Source organism: Meleagris gallopavo, unplaced genomic scaffold, assembly GCF_000146605.3.
Source record: "Meleagris gallopavo isolate NT-WF06-2002-E0010 breed Aviagen turkey brand Nicholas breeding stock unplaced genomic scaffold, Turkey_5.1 ChrUn_random_7180001948769, whole genome shotgun sequence".
Taxonomy (NCBI): Eukaryota; Metazoa; Chordata; class Aves; order Galliformes; family Phasianidae; genus Meleagris; species Meleagris gallopavo.
The window spans coordinates 499-17,353 of record NW_011210409.1 but is presented as its reverse complement, the minus strand read 5'-3'; the positions used below and the strand labels follow the sequence as shown (position 1 = coordinate 17,353).

The window sequence follows — 16,855 nt, the reverse complement described above, 5'->3', positions numbered from 1 at the left end:
TGGCTTGGTCATTATCTGCTCTGAAAAACTTTTCAGCAGCTCATAAGCTATATATGAATGAATTATTGGTTGAAATGTGACTGAAATGAAAATATTTCCAACTATGGAAACGTTTCTCCTTAATTGATGTCATCGTTAATTCCACTTAAAAAAAAAGTATGCCCTATTTCTAGACTGCATGGGTCATTTCAACTTAGAAATTGTTTTTTGAGAGCCGCCTGTTACCAAACTTCTCCCTGAATATGCACTAATACGTTGTACATTAACACTCTCTTCTGTCAAGAAAAATAGCTGTCTTCAACGATACTTTAGAAGAAAAGTTTTATTTTTTTTCAGTTGTGTTTCTTGCTCGTTTTCTTCTATTCTGAACATTCTTTTTTTAATTCTAGACCCAAGTGTATTGATTATACTGTCCAACAATTATATAATGCCAAGTTCTTCATGCATCCCCATTTATATAGTACGAATGTTTTGCCATTTATTTATTTATTTATTTATTTTTAAAAGGTACTGCATGCAAAACTACAACAGGAAATTATTTTCAGTACTGTCAGTGAAAAACACACTGGTGGTTGGCAGTTGATAATGAATAGAATCGGATTTCTCCCAACTACCAAATGGCAAATGTGAGTCTACAGTAGAGCACCGCAAAATAAGGACTAAGGCAGCATTTTCAGTAACTACATATTTTAATGCCCTTCATTCTGCTCTCAGATGCACATACATTTACTTATGGTTTTCACTAGATCATGAGGCAGACACAGAGAAGTCATTAGTTAGGAGAAAGCTGTCAATGGCCATTCTAGTAAGGTCTGTGAGACAGTTCTTCCTTTTCACTTTTCAGAAAAAAAAACCTGCCTCTTCCCATGAACTGTTTATCAACTTTGTGATACAGAACTGGAATGATGATATCACATGAACTGATATCACAAGTAGCAATGAGATTAGGATAATTAGACTCTGAACAGCTTCTCGATTTTCAGATGCTTTAGCTAAACACAGCCACATATAAAGCCTACTGGTCTCCTCCCAGCTGTTAGCTACTTAATGACATACCGCAGCAATTCCAGCTTGACTGTAGTCCCTCAGGAATTTTTTTATTTTTCTGTAAGGAAGATTACGATATGGCATAGATATTTCTTAGTAAAATAATGCAACTACCATAGTTTTCCTCCCATGTTAGTAACATCACTCCAATATTGCTATATTTACCTAATAGCGTTGCATTACAGCACCTACATCAGCATTTAGGACTTACTGCCAATGGGACAGAACCCATACAAGTGGTCAATGTCAAAGTTGGGGGTCGTTGCGCACCACAGCAAGCCATCCAACCGGCCAGCATCTGTGCACCCTGCATACCACTTCCCATTCAGTTGGAAAGGGAAGGTGCATGGAGCTCCATGGGAGTTTCCTAGCAGCGTAAATAGATCTACAGGGATAAAACACAAATGATAGCACAGGTGAGAGAATCTCTATCCATCACTACTCCCCAAAGATTTTGCAGAGAAAGTATTCCACATGTTATGTTAGTTAATTGGAGACCTACTGCCAGCAGCAGTCTTTCACAAAAGCTTTGCATAGATCTTGCAATTTACCATTGTCTCATGAGATCACCATCTGTAACGACTAGAAATAAGACAATTTTGTACTATGAAGAGGAACCGTTTTTGTCACATAAAATGCTATTTTTAGAAAATTATTATTTCTTTCTTCAAGTATGTTAATTTCCTGCCATCCCATATAAATTAGTCATGTATTTAATTCTTTGTTGTTTTTATTTTTTAATCATCTGAAATCTTGTGGAAGAACAGAATGGTAGCATGTATGGAATTATTTGTTTACATTTGCTATCGAAGTATTACTCTTATAAGTTTTTTGTCTTTTATCCAACATTATTAATAATATTTTACTAATATTGGAAAACAAACAAACAAAAAACCAAAAAACACCTAAACTAGTATTTTACTACCAGACAATTAAATAAACTGAAATGCTTAGTTTAGAGCTAATAACAAAACATAAGCTAGATACTCATTTGTTTTGAAGTTGAAAGTAAATAAACTGCAATTTTTTGCACATATACTGTCTTCTGTCTGAAGCCGAGTATCATTATATCTCAGGATGGAGGAATATGACTTGTGTGAACTGATTGTCTTCTAGTCCACCACTGCTTCAAGGGGAGCAGCTGCTGTTAGTTTACCGGGAGCAGAAATAAAATGGCCATACCTGTGATGGCAAATGAGCACAAGACACTGTCAGGATTAATCTTCAAACTTTACCTTTATGGCCTTGAGAACACAAGTCATCCATGGTTCCATAGATCTTCCATTTGTTCATTGTATCTGATCCTGAGTCCAGTACAACATGATCTTTCTTTCTTTTACCAACACTGAGAAATAAGTTCTCTCCAAGGATTACCAAGCTTGAGTTTCTGCAGCCCCATTTTTGGAATTCACTTTCTTTGTTGCAGGGATACAAAGAAATTTTAGCCTGGTCTTGCTTGTAGTGCACTCCCAGACATTGTGCAAATGCCACGCTCATCACCTGGTGGTCGGACACCCACCTGAATTTCTGTAATTCACTGTTTTTTTTGCAAGCAGCTATTGTGACTGCATGAGAACTCTGAGCAATTAGGCACAGCTTACTATCCTCATTATATATTAAAAATATTTCATTGTCTGTAAAAGAAAATAATAAGAATTAACGTGTGAACAAATACACATAGTAAGGGGAGCTTATGAGGAAGGGAAATGTCCTGCTGCTGTTTCTACACTGGTCTCCTGACTCATGTCACATGACTTGGAGTTTTGCTGGTTAGGGTTATCTGCATCACAGTTGTACACCTGACAACGTATACAGCAGTTACTCAGTTGCCTGTAAACAGAACTGCCTACTTTTCATAATTTCATATAACTCCCACTAGTTTTGGTTCACGAGGGAGAGAAGTTTCATCTACAAGGACTGTCCTAGGCTTCCCTTCAGTATTCACGTCTTTAATTCCCGCAGTGAACAGAGATGTAGCATCCCTCTACTATTTGTCCAAGACAGTAACTGCATAGGGGATTATACCCTTCCAAACACAAAAGCAAATTCCTAAGATGAGGTAGGATATTAGAATACTGTCGATATTGAGTAGAGAATAGAACAGAAAGTGTCTTAAGAACTTCTGATTGATGAACTTCTGATGATTTTTTATTATTATTATATCTGCATTTAATGCTTTAGCTCTCCTAAGGTCCAGTGTAACTTATAACAGTTTAGTAATTTATTAAAATTTCACTTCTTCAAATCTAAATTAAGAACTAAGACATAGTTCTTGCCTTACCCATTTAAGCAGAAAGCTGTAAATTGGATTAAATCTTTTAATTATTATATCTAACTACTACAGAGCACAGCGTAGAGTACTAAATTTCAGCTATTGCTGAATTGTCCTGACTCCTAACTTCTAACTTTGCCCTATTCTAATCTTTTCATTTTAAAAGTGAACCAATATCTTTAACTGTATATTTCTTAAACTTTTGAGAACCACTCCAGTTAGGATGAATATGACATGTAGGATAGCTGCATAAGAAAATCTTTAAGAACTTGAGAAAAAAGCAAGAGAACAAAAACCTCTCACTTTCACATCTATTTTTGCAGGAGATAAGAGACAACTACTCACCAATTGCCAGAAAATCAGTAGTAATGAAAGAGAAGAAAATTAAGATTGCAGAAGTCAAGTATTTCATTTCTTTCTTCTTAATCACAAAGAGATAAGCTTAATGCTGCAGTAGAAATGTTAAAATAAAAATTGGTGCTGGGTCCTTCTCAGCTTTAGAGAATTTTGTTTGACAGAAAAAACTTGATGCTAAATAAGGAAATATCCTGTCACGTGATATTTTTCAAATATATAAATAATTACAGAATTCACACTTCGCATCTGAACCTTCATTTTCAGTGACAAACAGTAAAAATACAGTGCCATAATTTCACATGAATTTGACTCAGGAGAGCCAATACAAATTAGCCAAATCTTCACAAATCTTTCTGTTAACCAGTAATTTTAACAACAAAACAGTTTGAAAATGTACAGAACGCAAATGTACAGTTAGAAGAGTAGCACGGTTAGAATAGTATTTCATAGGTTTTTAGTTAGAAAGATTATCGTGGTGGAAAGAGACAATCAAAAATGAAATGCTCACCTGTGTCCTAGACCAGCAGTAGAAAAATGTAAAAGGAGGGATCTCCAAAAGGAGATCCATCCCCAGCGGCAGTCAGGGGATCTAAGAGAGGTGCAGCCAGGCTCCACCCCTTCCAGTCACACAGTTGAATCGCCTTCACCTGTGCTCCCATGACTGACTCAGTGCTTGTCTCAGGTGATCAATCAGTGGTTCAGGCTGTGACTCAACAGTTTCCATACAGGAAGCAACCTTTCAAAAGTATTTAATCCATAAAGTGTGAATGTATTTTAACACTTAAAAATTCATTTATTGCACCAAGTGTGAGACAAAGAAAGAGAAATAATCTCAAAGAAATGAACTGTAACTCTTTACTAAGAGAAAATCAAATTTAGCCATGGTGTAAGGAAAAATAAAATCCTTTGTTTTGAAGGAAAAATATTCAGCAGAAATTGCCTTCAGAATTTCTCATACTTTTTGCAGCTTTGTTATTTAGACAAATTCATAATAAATTCTGCACAGCTAAAGCGTCACTTAATATGTGAGAAGAAAACCATTTATAGTGTACAGAGGTGTGTTACCAATATCAGCTATCAAAATATGAGATCTATAATGACATTATTTGTTATATTTATGGGGGTTTTATTCATTTGTTTACTTTTTTTGTTTGCTTATGGTATATCACTGGCCATCAAGCAGCACTTGACTGAAATCAGTGTCAGTACTTAAAAAAAAGATAAACATGGGTACATGTTGTAATTTATACAAAGGAAAAAAATGTGCAAGATGAACAGGGCTCAGTAAAAATATCTCAAGCACAGAATGCCCTTCATTCCCTGATCTCTACAATATTTTTCGTTTGACAGCAACATCTGCCAGCCATGAGTCTAATATCATAGGCATCTTTCCTTCCCAATGACCTCTCTTGTACAGTTCTTATGAGCTTTTCAAGGGTCTGTTTTCCCCAGAAATCCTTGAAATCTTTTTTGTTTCATTTTGCAGTTAGCCATACATATGGATTTTAGAGACAACAAACAGCACAGTAATCCTGTAAGGCAGCACGCTGCCAATGTACTGCTCTATGCTCAGCTCCTTGCTGGGCTGTTTTCTCAGGAGAGGCATGGACACAGTGTCCTGCCTTCAGCTCAGTCAGAGAGCTGAAGGATAATGAGAGAAGACATCCAAAAATGAGCTGCCAAGCGAAATAAAAACAGGAATAGACTCTAACAGCTTTATTTGTCATATATGTTATTTTATGGCTTATTTATATTTCTTCTTAGTTATATGACTTGTTTTCATGTTTCTTCCTGTTAGCCTCTCAAGCTTAGTGACACATTAAATCACCAATCAGATAACATCTCCATATGCTAATTCAACAACACTTAAGTACCATTACATAAGATATAGATCTTTTATTTACAGATAGACAGATCCTTTATAGTCTCATAGTTAATGCAATATATTCAAAGTTGTAGGGTATGTCTAATCTAAGTTGAAGCCATGAATGAAGAACAGATATCTCACTTACAGATGCTCTATAGTGCCCAACCCATACAAAAAGAATAATTGCTGCTTTAGTTCAAGTTGTATGTTGGTACATGCAACTTCTACTAAGATTTGTTTGTTCTAGCTAGGTTACTTTTCAAGCTTGGATTTATAGAGTAGCTGTGTTATCACATTACACAGCACTGCGTTCACTTCCTCCTTAGCTGCTGGCAGGATTGTTTTCATTGTTCTCTCTGGCCGGGGCACTGCTGTACTCCAGCAGCATGCTGTGCTGCCCCGCTGCTTGGTCAGCCTCATTCTGGATTTTCATCTTGAAGAAGAAATAAACCATGATGCCCATGCCTACTAAAATGACGAGAACCAGAATAAGGAGTATCCAAACAGTGCTCTGATTGTTGTCCTTTTGGCCACCTGTAAATAAATATAAAGCAAGTAGAAGTAGGTCTACTTATATCCATAAATAAATATGCAAACTTCTAAAAAATACGGGTCTAATTTTCCCCGTAGTTATTGTGGTGTTAATCAGGAACCTAAGCTTATGAAGGAAGTGGAAGATAATCTCAACATCTCCGGCCTTCTTCCACTGCTCTTTTAGGTAAAGAAGCTGTGGTCATTAAGATGTAAATACTCTCATATGCTTTTTCATGATAATAATTACATTAGAAAATCTAGCATAGTGTCATTGTGTCAGTTCCTTTAGCATGCAAAAAAAAGAAAACAGAGGAAGATCATTTTACATAAGCATTTATTTTTCCTGAGATGCTATGTGTCTCCCAGGTACTGCTAAGTGTTGCTGGTAGTGAATTCAATAGCAACAGTAAATTAAGCCCACATAAATAAATATATAGAAATTGAGTAAATTATACATGCCCGCTCATTAAGAAGCAAGTATTTATTTTCACATCTCCTTGAAACTATTGGGAAGAAAAAATACAGCCTACCTTTCACATTTGCAACTGCTTCAGGAATAGCTGTCAAAGAGAAAGACAGATGTTTAGTCAAAAGCACATTTCTATCCAGACAGTTCCATGCTCAGCAGTTCACTGCTTCTCCTAGGAGCATGTTTGCTAAATCAATGAAGATGAAAGTGCATGAATGATCTTAACCTGATATTCACTGTAATGAAACTACAATGTTTTGCATTTTAAGCCTTCTTGCCTCTTTTTCAATATCCACAGGTACCTTCTGTCAGGCAGGCTCTCCTTTGGTTGATCCATCTTGTCTTCTTTACTAGGTCTGCATGCCAGCAGGCCAAAAACAGCTTGATCATTTAATGATGATATTTGACAACTCTCCCAGACAGCATGCAGTTCCTATGAGACCCAGCGCATTCTGACATACTACAACCATTTGCATCTGCAGGCACATTTATTGGCTCAGGCTTTCCTGTGCAGTTGTTCCCAGCTGTGCTAAGAGGGCATCATGTGAAAGAGATGCCAGTGGGAGTGGGCTGGTGTCAGTGCAGCAGGCATGAGGAGCTGAGCACTGTGCACATTGAGCTCTGGGCTGTTGGCGGGCAGGAGAAAAGCAACTGTTAAATCATCTCTTGGAAGGATGCTGAGCTCTCTGTAGTGGAATGTTTGCTTGTTCTGATAAACCACTCTGCTGGAGAGCCTGGCAGCAGGCATATGTGCTGGCATTGTTTTGGCATTGCACTTAAGGGCCATTCACTAAGAAACCCAGCCAACAAAATAAGTGTAGGTGCTGAGTGGGTGCTTTCTGCTGTGGCTGATAACTAGGAATTAACTTTCTGCAGTGACTTCCTCTAGTTGCTCAAAGAATACAAGGAATGGCCTCAAAAGAGGAATTTTCCTTTTCTGAAAATACTCTGCCATCACTACCAGTGTGTACAGCTGCCTTCCTCACCAGCTGCAGCTCTGCTCTGCTAGGGGAAAGGGAAGAACCTTGGAAACACCCTGAACCCTGGGTTTGCAAAACAGAGCAGGAAATAGTACTGTTGTTTTTTCTTCTTCTTTTTTTTTTTTTCCTCCTGTGGAATTAACAGTTAAAGTCAAAAATACCATATGGCTCTTGGCTCACTGTATTCTGATATTTCTGCTTCCTGACCAAAACAGATGGTGCTCAATTACATAGAAACACAACATTAAAAAATAAATGCTAACCAAAACACTTCTACTATTTTTAAAGGTCACTATACATCCTCTGGATTCTGCTTCCGTTCTGTTGTTATTGAAATGGAATTGCTTCATCTATCTGTTGCTGGAACAGCATGTAACAGTACAGAAAGAGGAAGAAAAGCAAATTATTGATACAAGTCTTGTTCCATAGCAAAGGTTTGACGTTAGAAGGAAGGAGTGTGTGTTTATTGGAGGGGAGCAAAGCCACAAAGAGTTTAACAATTTTACAGAAAACATTGATCCTCTTTAGTTATGAACTGAAAATTCATTACAAAATGTGACAAAATCTGAAGTAATCTGGAGTAAACTGGAGAAACATGATGAGGTCTCTGTTTGTAACGCTTTTTTTCTGAATGTTGAAATAAGCAATAAGGAAAATTCCATAAACCATTTTATGTGACTTTTCATGTGCTTTTTATAATAAAGATATTGCGCGTTACTATTACTAACAGAATACCAAAACATCAAAAACATATATTGAATTAGTCACTTACTCTTTGGTGTCTTACAGATAAACCCCTTTCTGGAGGAGCAAGGGATGCTATTCCAGGACCCAGAGGAGGCAGAGAGCTGCACACAGTACTCATTCTCACGCTGCTCTTCCAAGGGCTCCGCTTCACCCCAGTTGACAAAGTCCAGCGCACTGCTGTCCTGCCAGAGCAGCTGCCCTGGTGTTGCAGATGTTTTAGCAGTACCAAGCATTACACATCAAAGATCTTCACTAATATTTGTTTTCCTCTATTGATTAATTTACTCTACCTAATAAAGTGATACTACTTCCATAATTTTGTGGCTGTTTTATAATGTATTTTCTCTTATTCTCTCCTTAAAAACAGCGTAATTGCTTTTCAGTATAATTATTTAATTTTCTCCATTTGTGAAGCCTGACAGAACTCCAGCCAGACACCAGCAGCGCAGACATTGCCCAGTCAGGAACAGGCTGGAATCTGGAAGACATTCCCAACCAGAGCACAGAGAAAGCAGGTGGGAATATTCCTTCGAATAGACCAGGCAGGGCTGTGCTGGCAGGAAGGCATATACTCTTTGTCCAGACAATATCCAAAATCCTTCACTGGAGCCAAGTAAAGTTTTTTTTTTTTCTACAGACTGTCACACATATTGTTTAAAATACCAAACTACCAGTGATTTTTAAATATATTTTTTGTCTTTACCTAGAATTAGTTCATCAAAAGCAAAAATATATCTAAATCATACTTTCATTTATTGTACTTAATGAATCCTATTTATGATTATATATAGAAATTAGAATAGTTACCATTTATATTTCTGTATAATCCTATCCAAAAGCCACTTGTCTTGCTTGTGTATAAGTCTGCATGTTCCGCCAGGAAGTTGGATTCAGCCAAGTCTTCTACAGAAGTCAGCATTCCACCTATCACACATAAGAAAGAAAAGAGAAGACAGTTGGAGGAATTGCCTAACATAGAAGTCAGCCAAAATTAGAGGCTCAGATATAGGGCAAGATTAATAATAAATCCCCTCCCTGATGGCAGGGAGTAAGGAAGGGTTAATGTAGAGACCAGAAAGTAGCACAGGCGAACAGCACAGACTATCAGAGACCTTGTTTGAAATGAAAGACATGAAAAGCATGATGGGTGAGGACAAAATAATGGTGATTTTGAAACATCAGGCAAAAAACCAACATAATATTTTTCAAGTGTTTGGATAATATTTTTCATAGATATTATGAGTGATTATTTATTCTTAATGGATTTGACAGGCTGATGCATAGCAGGTAAAAGTGCTCAGCAAACAAATTTGCGATTCAAACTGCAGGATTAATTTTTCTGGCAGTGGAGGCAAATTATAAATGGAGAAGAAAGCTAAGAGGATATAATGGGATGTGAAACCAAAGGACCTGTTATTTTGGGCAGAACAGTGCTTCCCTTTCTCCTTCACAGCCATCTGAAGCAAGGATGAGGTACCTGGGTATAAAGCAGTTCAGCACTGCAGGTGGCACATGGCCAAGCAGCAGCTCATGGTCTTGGCCAGGACCAAACTCCCCACAAAAGGAGGGAAGCAGGCACTTGCTCTAACCTGGCTCTACAGACTGCCAGGAAGCCCATTTGTGAAGTGAGGGCTCTCAAGCAGTTCTTGCAATCCCCTTCGGATCACACATCACATCTTAGAAATAAGTAATTGCTATTATAGTATTTGCTTCTACTCTTGTGTAGGGAGAAATACAGAAAAAGTAGAGATAGGGATAGAGATAAGTTAATCCATTTTTATACCTCACTAAAAATAGAAATTCTATGGATGAACTAAAAAAAAAGAGTCAGGAATAAGCACAGCTGGTAAGAAAAATAAATAACCTGTTAAACCAACTGAAACTAATTGCCTTAATTTCAACGTAAGTGGTAAGTGAACAGCATCAGTGATGCACCATGAGACATTACTGTCTTTTTTTTTTTAATATACACAGATTTTTGCAACATTGTCAAGACTTTTCCAAAAGCGATTATTATTTTTTTTTATGTCAAGATTGAGATCCCAACTTCGAATGAAAGCGATTACTACCTGACTGAATGCATTGAGTCACAGACTGAACCCAGCTCATTTCATTGGCATTAAAGTAATAGCAGTAGCTTCGGAAAGGAATCCAAGCTATGTGACCTGACTGAGGACATCTTCCAATATCCTGTGGAGGATCAGAAGGAAGTATATCTGAAAGAAATGAAATATTATGGATGCTTTCACTGATTAGATAATATTGCAGTTCTTTGGATATGAAATCAAGATTTAAAAAAAAAAAATTCTTAAAAGCAGTGACAATCTACTTCTACACACTGCTAGAATTCCCCGTGACTATGCTGAGAGTGACAAGGAAGACCAGAACTGAACAGTCACAGCTGAACAGTACACCTGTGATCTTCAGTGTTACCAGCTGAATGAAACTGGGACTGCTCAAAGGATATCTGTGTGTTCAGAGCTTTTTAAAATTCCAGTTACTTGTTATGAGTGTCAGCTTCATACAAATAAGAGATACAGTAAAAAGCAGATTAAAAAAAAAAAAAGGTAGAAAACCTAACAATTTGATTTTAAATGAGATTCCTATTAAACTATAAGTTACAACTGAAATTTCTAATCTAACGTTTTCCTTGAGATGATAATTCTTACATAGTTTTACTGCAGACAATGCATGGAATGATCAGAAACTCACTGAATTTTCATGTAGCTGCCCCTCATTTTCCACAAGCAATGACGTTATAGAGTGAAACAGTGACACTGTCAGTGAATACATACATTTTTAATTAAAAAGAAAGTTGAAAATGTTTGGTATAGAAAAGAAATTATAGCCACACTACAGAAAAACAGCTCAAAAGAAACTCAGAATTTCCATTAACACTGCATCACTAAGCTAACATCACTTGATCTAGGACAAATGAGAAAGCAGAAAGTTTGGTCCTGTCCCACAGTACGACAGAAGCATTTTAATTTGTAGCATTCTCCTGCTGAATGATGAGTTCATCAAAATAAAATATTGTTCTTGCAAAACAAAGGTATTATTCCTTATTATATATTTAGAAATATGTAGGTTAGTCAAGGCAGATTCAGCAAGGTTTCTGCCTTAAAACCAAATAACATCAAACTTACCCTCAGATTTTTTGCAGGCAGAAAAGTGTTTTTCATTACAAGGTGCTGTTTTCCATTCCCCACTAAGCTCTAGGAAGACACATGCTATTTTCTCTTTTGGTTCTCCATAGTGCCAATTAGAAAAATCAATTTTCCGTTTATCGCTCCATCTGTAGTATCCATAACCCTAGAATTGAAACACACTTTTTAATATAGTTTTTCCACGTCCTCATCTTCCATTGCAGATAAGCAGATTTCCACACAAATGCAAATTTTGCATTGAGATGTAGAATTCAGTATATCTGTGCAAGCACAGATATCAACCAAATCGGAACACAGCAGCATAAATTTAAGGCATAGCAGAATGCCTCCAATGCTGTAACAGCCCATGAAGATGTTTTGAAGGCTAGATGGTGCTTCCAAGTTCTCTTGGTGACAGTCCCTTCTTGGATGATGTGAGGAGGCAGGTAAGCACAAAGACCAGGGTGACCATAAGACACTCAAAGCCTGCAGAACCATCAGGAGGAATCAGAGATGTGAAGGTAGCTGTCAGACAAGGACTCTGAGCTCAAGTGCAGCTCTGAGAAAAACATTCAGGAGTAAACTACAGCTATCACCATGAAAACCTGAGAAAATTACAAGTTTCTTAGGAGTGAAAGATAAACACAAGGGAGCAGAAGCCTTTAAATCAAATACACAAGCTCCTCTTGAGCTCAGCACAACTTGGGCAAGGTCACTGCCTGGGGAACAGGAAAAACCTCAGAACTTCACCCTGCAAGAGCAAGGTCAGATTCTTTACAAATGTTTGGATCATCACATACCTTCCTGCCAGACTTGTTCATAATTATTAACAGCTTTCTAACACATTTCTATGATTATTTTATCACCCAGCTTTGATATTAAGTGGACTTAAACACCAGCATTTGTTTTGGATAGAGGTCTCCTGTGGTGTTCTGCAAGTGTGGAGATCTGTGTCAAGCTCAGTGACACAGTCACATACTAATCACATAGAATCACAGAATCACAGAATTGTAGGGGTTGGAAGGGACCTCTAGAGATCATCGAGACCAACCCCCCTGCCAAAGCAGGTTCCCTACACCAGGTCGCACAGGTAGGCGTCCAGGCGAGACTTGAATATCTCCAGAGAAGGAGACTCTACAACCTCCCTGGGCAGCCTGTTCCAGTGCTCCGTCACCCTCACTGTGAAGAAGTTCTTACGCACATTCATGCGAAACTTCCTGTGCTGCAGCTTATGTCCGTTTCCCCTCGTCCTGTCTCCACGTACCACTGAAAAGAGACTGGCCTCACCGTTATGGCCGCCACACCTCAGATATTTATAAACCTGGATCAGGTCCCCTCTCAGTCGTCTTTTCTCAAGGCTAAACAGACCCAGTTCACTTAGCCTTTCTTCATAGGGGAGATGCTCCAGGCCCTTCACCATCTTTGCGGCCCTCCGCTGGACTCTTTCCAAGAGATCCCTGTCTTTTTTGTACTGGGGAGCCCAGAACTGGACACAGTACTCCAGATGAGGCCTTACCAGGGCAGAGTAGAGGAGGAGGATCACCTCTCTCGACCTGCTGGACACGCTCTTCTTAATGCACCCCAGAATGCCGTTGGCCTTTTTGGCCACGAGGGCACACTGCTGGCTCATGGCCAACCTGTCGTCCACCAGGACGCCCAGGTCCCTCTCTGCAGAACTCCTCTCCAGACTTTCTGAGATTCTGTCTAGTATGGAGAGGCACTGTTAGAGGCCATAAAATATATATTTTTCAGCAACAGCTGCATTGTCTCATACACTGTGGCCTTTTATTAGTGCTACTGCATCATATAATCAGAAATGTTATCATTACACAACATTAATTGCAAGATCTCCCTAGGGATACTGTGATTCAAACATTTTACTTAGTTATATGTCAGTGTGGAATCACAATCAGTGAAAACTATGACAAGTGAAGAAAATGATTACTCATGAGAGAACTAATCTTTAATATCAATGTAGTTTACTTAGCTCAAATAAAGATGCAATAAAAGCATGTTGACAATATAAGTGAATTGAGCAATGACATATTTATCTGAGAAGCTGAAACTTATTTTGGCACACAGTTACAGAGCTAATGCTCACTCCAGTGTTTCTCTAGACAGTGATGGACCTGGACCATCCTATTCACTTTTTTGGATGCAGTTTTTTATCTGTTTGTATGTATTTTACTCTTACTGCTCTTAACCTTATGGACTGCATGTGTGTAACAAGGAAGGTAGTAGGAGGAATATGGGGTCTCTGTGAAACCTTTGATCTAAAATTAGTGATAAAAATACAGCTGCCAACTATCACAAGGCTCTATCATTAGTGACCCTGTTGGTCCCTTTGAGTAGTATTCATCTCTCCTAAAAGCGGTCATCTAAAAATTTACCAGGCAGTTTGACACGTGTGTGTTCAAGATTCCCACACAGCTAGTAAAGAGATCAATGTTGTCGGAGGCTTCCATCCCTCTCCATCCCATCTCCTGGGATGAAGTTTAACATTTTTAAGATGATAAAGCTGAATGAAGTGAGTGTTGTCCACTATTTCTAGGCTCCCAAACCTATTCACACTACAGGTCTCCCTCTTTTAATAACAATATAACCAAATAACAGCATTTAACCACACCAGTCATCAACTTATTAATCTTACCATATTGCTGTTGAGTCCAATCCATAAGGGCTTGCCATATTGTGCTGCCTGGAGCAGGAGAAATATATTACTGTAATAATCTGAAATGCTGGCAAGCTCTGAAGATTTCTCCCTGCAGGCTTTTCTTGCTTCTTCCCAACTCATTTTAGAAGGAATGATTAAATAGCTACTGTTACCATAACGGAAGAAGTCAGAATCTGGAGCAATTGTGGAATGGAATAGTTCAGGCTCTGCAGAAAGATTGGAGAGGAGGGAGAGAAAACACTGGTAGTTTCTAGCTACCTAAAAAGCAGTATAACTTCTTAATAATGATTAACATAGTGTATTAGACAGATATTTTGATATTTTGTTACAGGCATTAAATAAAACCATTTATCATTTAAAATGCAGGAAGTATTTAATAAAGGTAACTTAGAATTGTTTGTAACTATAATTTACACAGAGCACTCAGGGATTAGGGAGAAGCAGATTCTGCAGACATACACTCCCGCCAGATGACTGGACTAGGAGATCTTTCTCCTAGTGGTCTTTCCCAACCTTGATGATTTTTTGAAAAGGTATGAGTATGGGTCACAAAGCTATTCCCTATCCAGTTCTCTCTAGATTCCCCAACTGCAGTGCAAGTGAAAGTCCTCTCAAGCAGAAGTATGGAGCAGGATCTCCATGTCCTCTGAGTTTCAAAAAGGGTGAATTTCATTCTAAGAACAGTTTGTGACTCTCCTTCTTCTTTTCAGTGTAGGATAAAGCAAAAAAAGAAATTGTAGTTGCACCTTAAATGGTATATATGGAAGTAGAAAAGATGGTGCTGAGGATAGTAAAAGGGCATTCATGTTCATACAGTGCTGAGAACACCCTAAAGTGTTCTCATGAGGGATGTACTTGTGCATCTTTCTGCCACTGCATGGGGTACAGCCTGAAGCAGCTGGCCCAGCTGTGGCTTCCCCTTGTATTTTTAGCCATAGAACTTGGCTCACTACTCAGCAGTTCCTGTTTCTCTTCCTGCAGACTCTGCATAGCTGTTCTTTGGATATGTCTCCCACCCTGAGGATATATGAAGACAGTAAGAACTTTTGTCCTTCTGATCCTTAGTCTTGAGATACAAAAGCATTTCAAAATATGGTGAGCAACATAACCAGTTTTACTGACTTTAATTAATCCATCCAAGGGAGTAGGTGAGGGGTTTTGGTGATAGGGTTTGCCTTTGCCAACTAACCTTATTCAGATATCCATATCTGTGCCTCTTAATTAGGTCACAGACAGCTACATTCCTTTTGTGAACAGAGAGAAACAGGATTTTGAAGGCATAGATCCTCTAACTTGTGTTGGGCACTTCTGTCAGGATCAGATGGATCCTGCCTCCCAGGAGTCCACTATGTGTGGGGCAACCAGCCTGTATGTGCACCTCTGGTCTGCAGAACAGGTGCATTCAGCTCCCCTGAAAGCTGTGAGGGAGGGGCTGTAAAACACAAACTTTTCTGTAATCCTTATCCCAGAGCAGGCTTCATATCTGGAATTCTTGAGCTAGGAAAGGAGCCTTGCTTTCTTCACACCTCAATCTCTGTAGACACAAGCAGGCAACTGTAGTGGAAGACTTGTGTGCTCATATTATCCAGTACCAGTCTTCCAACAAAGACCATGAAAAATAGAACTTACTGCTGTCCATCTGGCAAATATAGCTTTTGCTGTGACGGCAGTCTGCGTTCTCCCACTTCCCTGCTTCATTTACAGATCTTATCGTCATTGCAATACAGGCAGTCTAGGGGAAAAAATAGAAAAGAAACTTTTAGGTGATAAAATGAAAAATATCTAGCAAATAGAAAGGTCTAAGGAGGCCATGTTCATAGGTTTCTTCTCAATTTTTTTATTTTTATTTTTTTTTAACTTATTAAAGTTTTACTTATTACTTCTTGGAAGAGAAATGTATCTTGGTTTATATCTTGAGTACTACCTTGGCAGATTACTGTAAGAAGTGTTGCTGGTTTCTTAAATTTTTTGAGTGCAGAAAAGATATTTTACTATAGTTTATGTTAATCTATACTTAATTTACTGAATCTTTAATTTGGATTCACTCTGTACAAGGAGAATAATAAGGTGAAGTAAGAAACAACAACACTGATTATTTTCAGTAAAATCTAATAGGTCTAATAACTCTAACTGTAATATACTACAGCAATCTTTTTCTGCAGTTATAAACTTCTGCAAAGGAATGAAGATATCTACATGCACTTAACAGGACTATTAATCTCTGGGTCAACTTTTAAAACTTCCACTAAGTTTGAGGATGCTGTCTAAGTTATGCATGTACTGATTTTATTTCCTGTTTACCTGTATTGTCCCATACCTTCCAGCCAACTCTACTGTATTTATCCAAAGGGAATCCTCTTGCCCAACATGCATAATCATAAGGGCTTCCATCTGTCCAAACATATGAATTATTATCATTTAATCCTATCCAAGTCTCATCAGTGACATCCTTTAGATGGAAAGTGAGAAATGCTAAAAGAAAATAAATTTTAAAATGAGTATTTTAACTGAAGTAGTTTCATATATTAAAAATATAAAAGAAGCAGTTTTTAATATAAAAATGTTACTCAGAGAGCTCTTGTAAATATTATAGAAATTAGGGCTAGAAGAGAGTTTGAAAGAATTAATAAGTCTTCCTAAAGTTAGCATCAACTCTACGTATGTCATTTCCGGTGGAAATTTGTACACTTTGAATTTCTGAGGCCAGTTCAAACATTACTATTTATCACATTTTCCAAGGCCACAGGGAACAGATTATTTTT

The 16,855-nt window shown here is 38.0% G+C and overlaps 1 protein-coding gene across 1 annotated transcript; it reads right to left on the bottom strand.

The window, feature by feature from the left end:
• Positions 1 to 1,212: 1,212 nt before the first annotated feature.
• Positions 1,213 to 16,585, bottom strand: LOC104916820 (macrophage mannose receptor 1-like). Its single transcript, XM_010727838.2, has 11 exons — positions 16,411 to 16,585; positions 15,723 to 15,825; positions 14,070 to 14,299; positions 11,420 to 11,585; positions 10,343 to 10,489; positions 9,081 to 9,197; positions 8,299 to 8,472; positions 6,608 to 6,637; positions 3,665 to 6,077; positions 2,283 to 2,681; positions 1,213 to 1,432 (listed from the first exon to the last, which is right to left on the bottom strand). The coding sequence occupies exons 2-9, from the start codon at positions 15,808 to 15,810 to the stop codon at positions 5,866 to 5,868; spliced, it is 1,164 nt and encodes a 387-aa protein (XP_010726140.2). The 5' UTR covers positions 15,811 to 15,825; positions 16,411 to 16,585; the 3' UTR covers positions 1,213 to 1,432; positions 2,283 to 2,681; positions 3,665 to 5,865.
• Between the last annotated feature and the right edge of the window lie 270 nt (positions 16,586 to 16,855).

What these genes read in the sequence shown, in the direction of transcription:
- LOC104916820 (XM_010727838.2), bottom strand. Translation starts at nt 15,810, where the DNA reads ATGACGATAAGATCTGTAAATGAAGCAGGGAAGTGGGAGAACGCAGAC. An exon ending in GACTCAATGCATTCAGTCAG is followed by an intron (nt 9,198 to 10,342) that starts GTAGTAATCGCT and finishes TATGTGTGATAG; the next exon opens with GTGGAATGCTGACTTCTGTA. An exon ending in AGCAGTTGCAAATGTGAAAG is followed by an intron (nt 6,078 to 6,607) that starts GTAGGCTGTATT and finishes ATTTATTTACAG; the next exon opens with GTGGCCAAAAGGACAACAAT.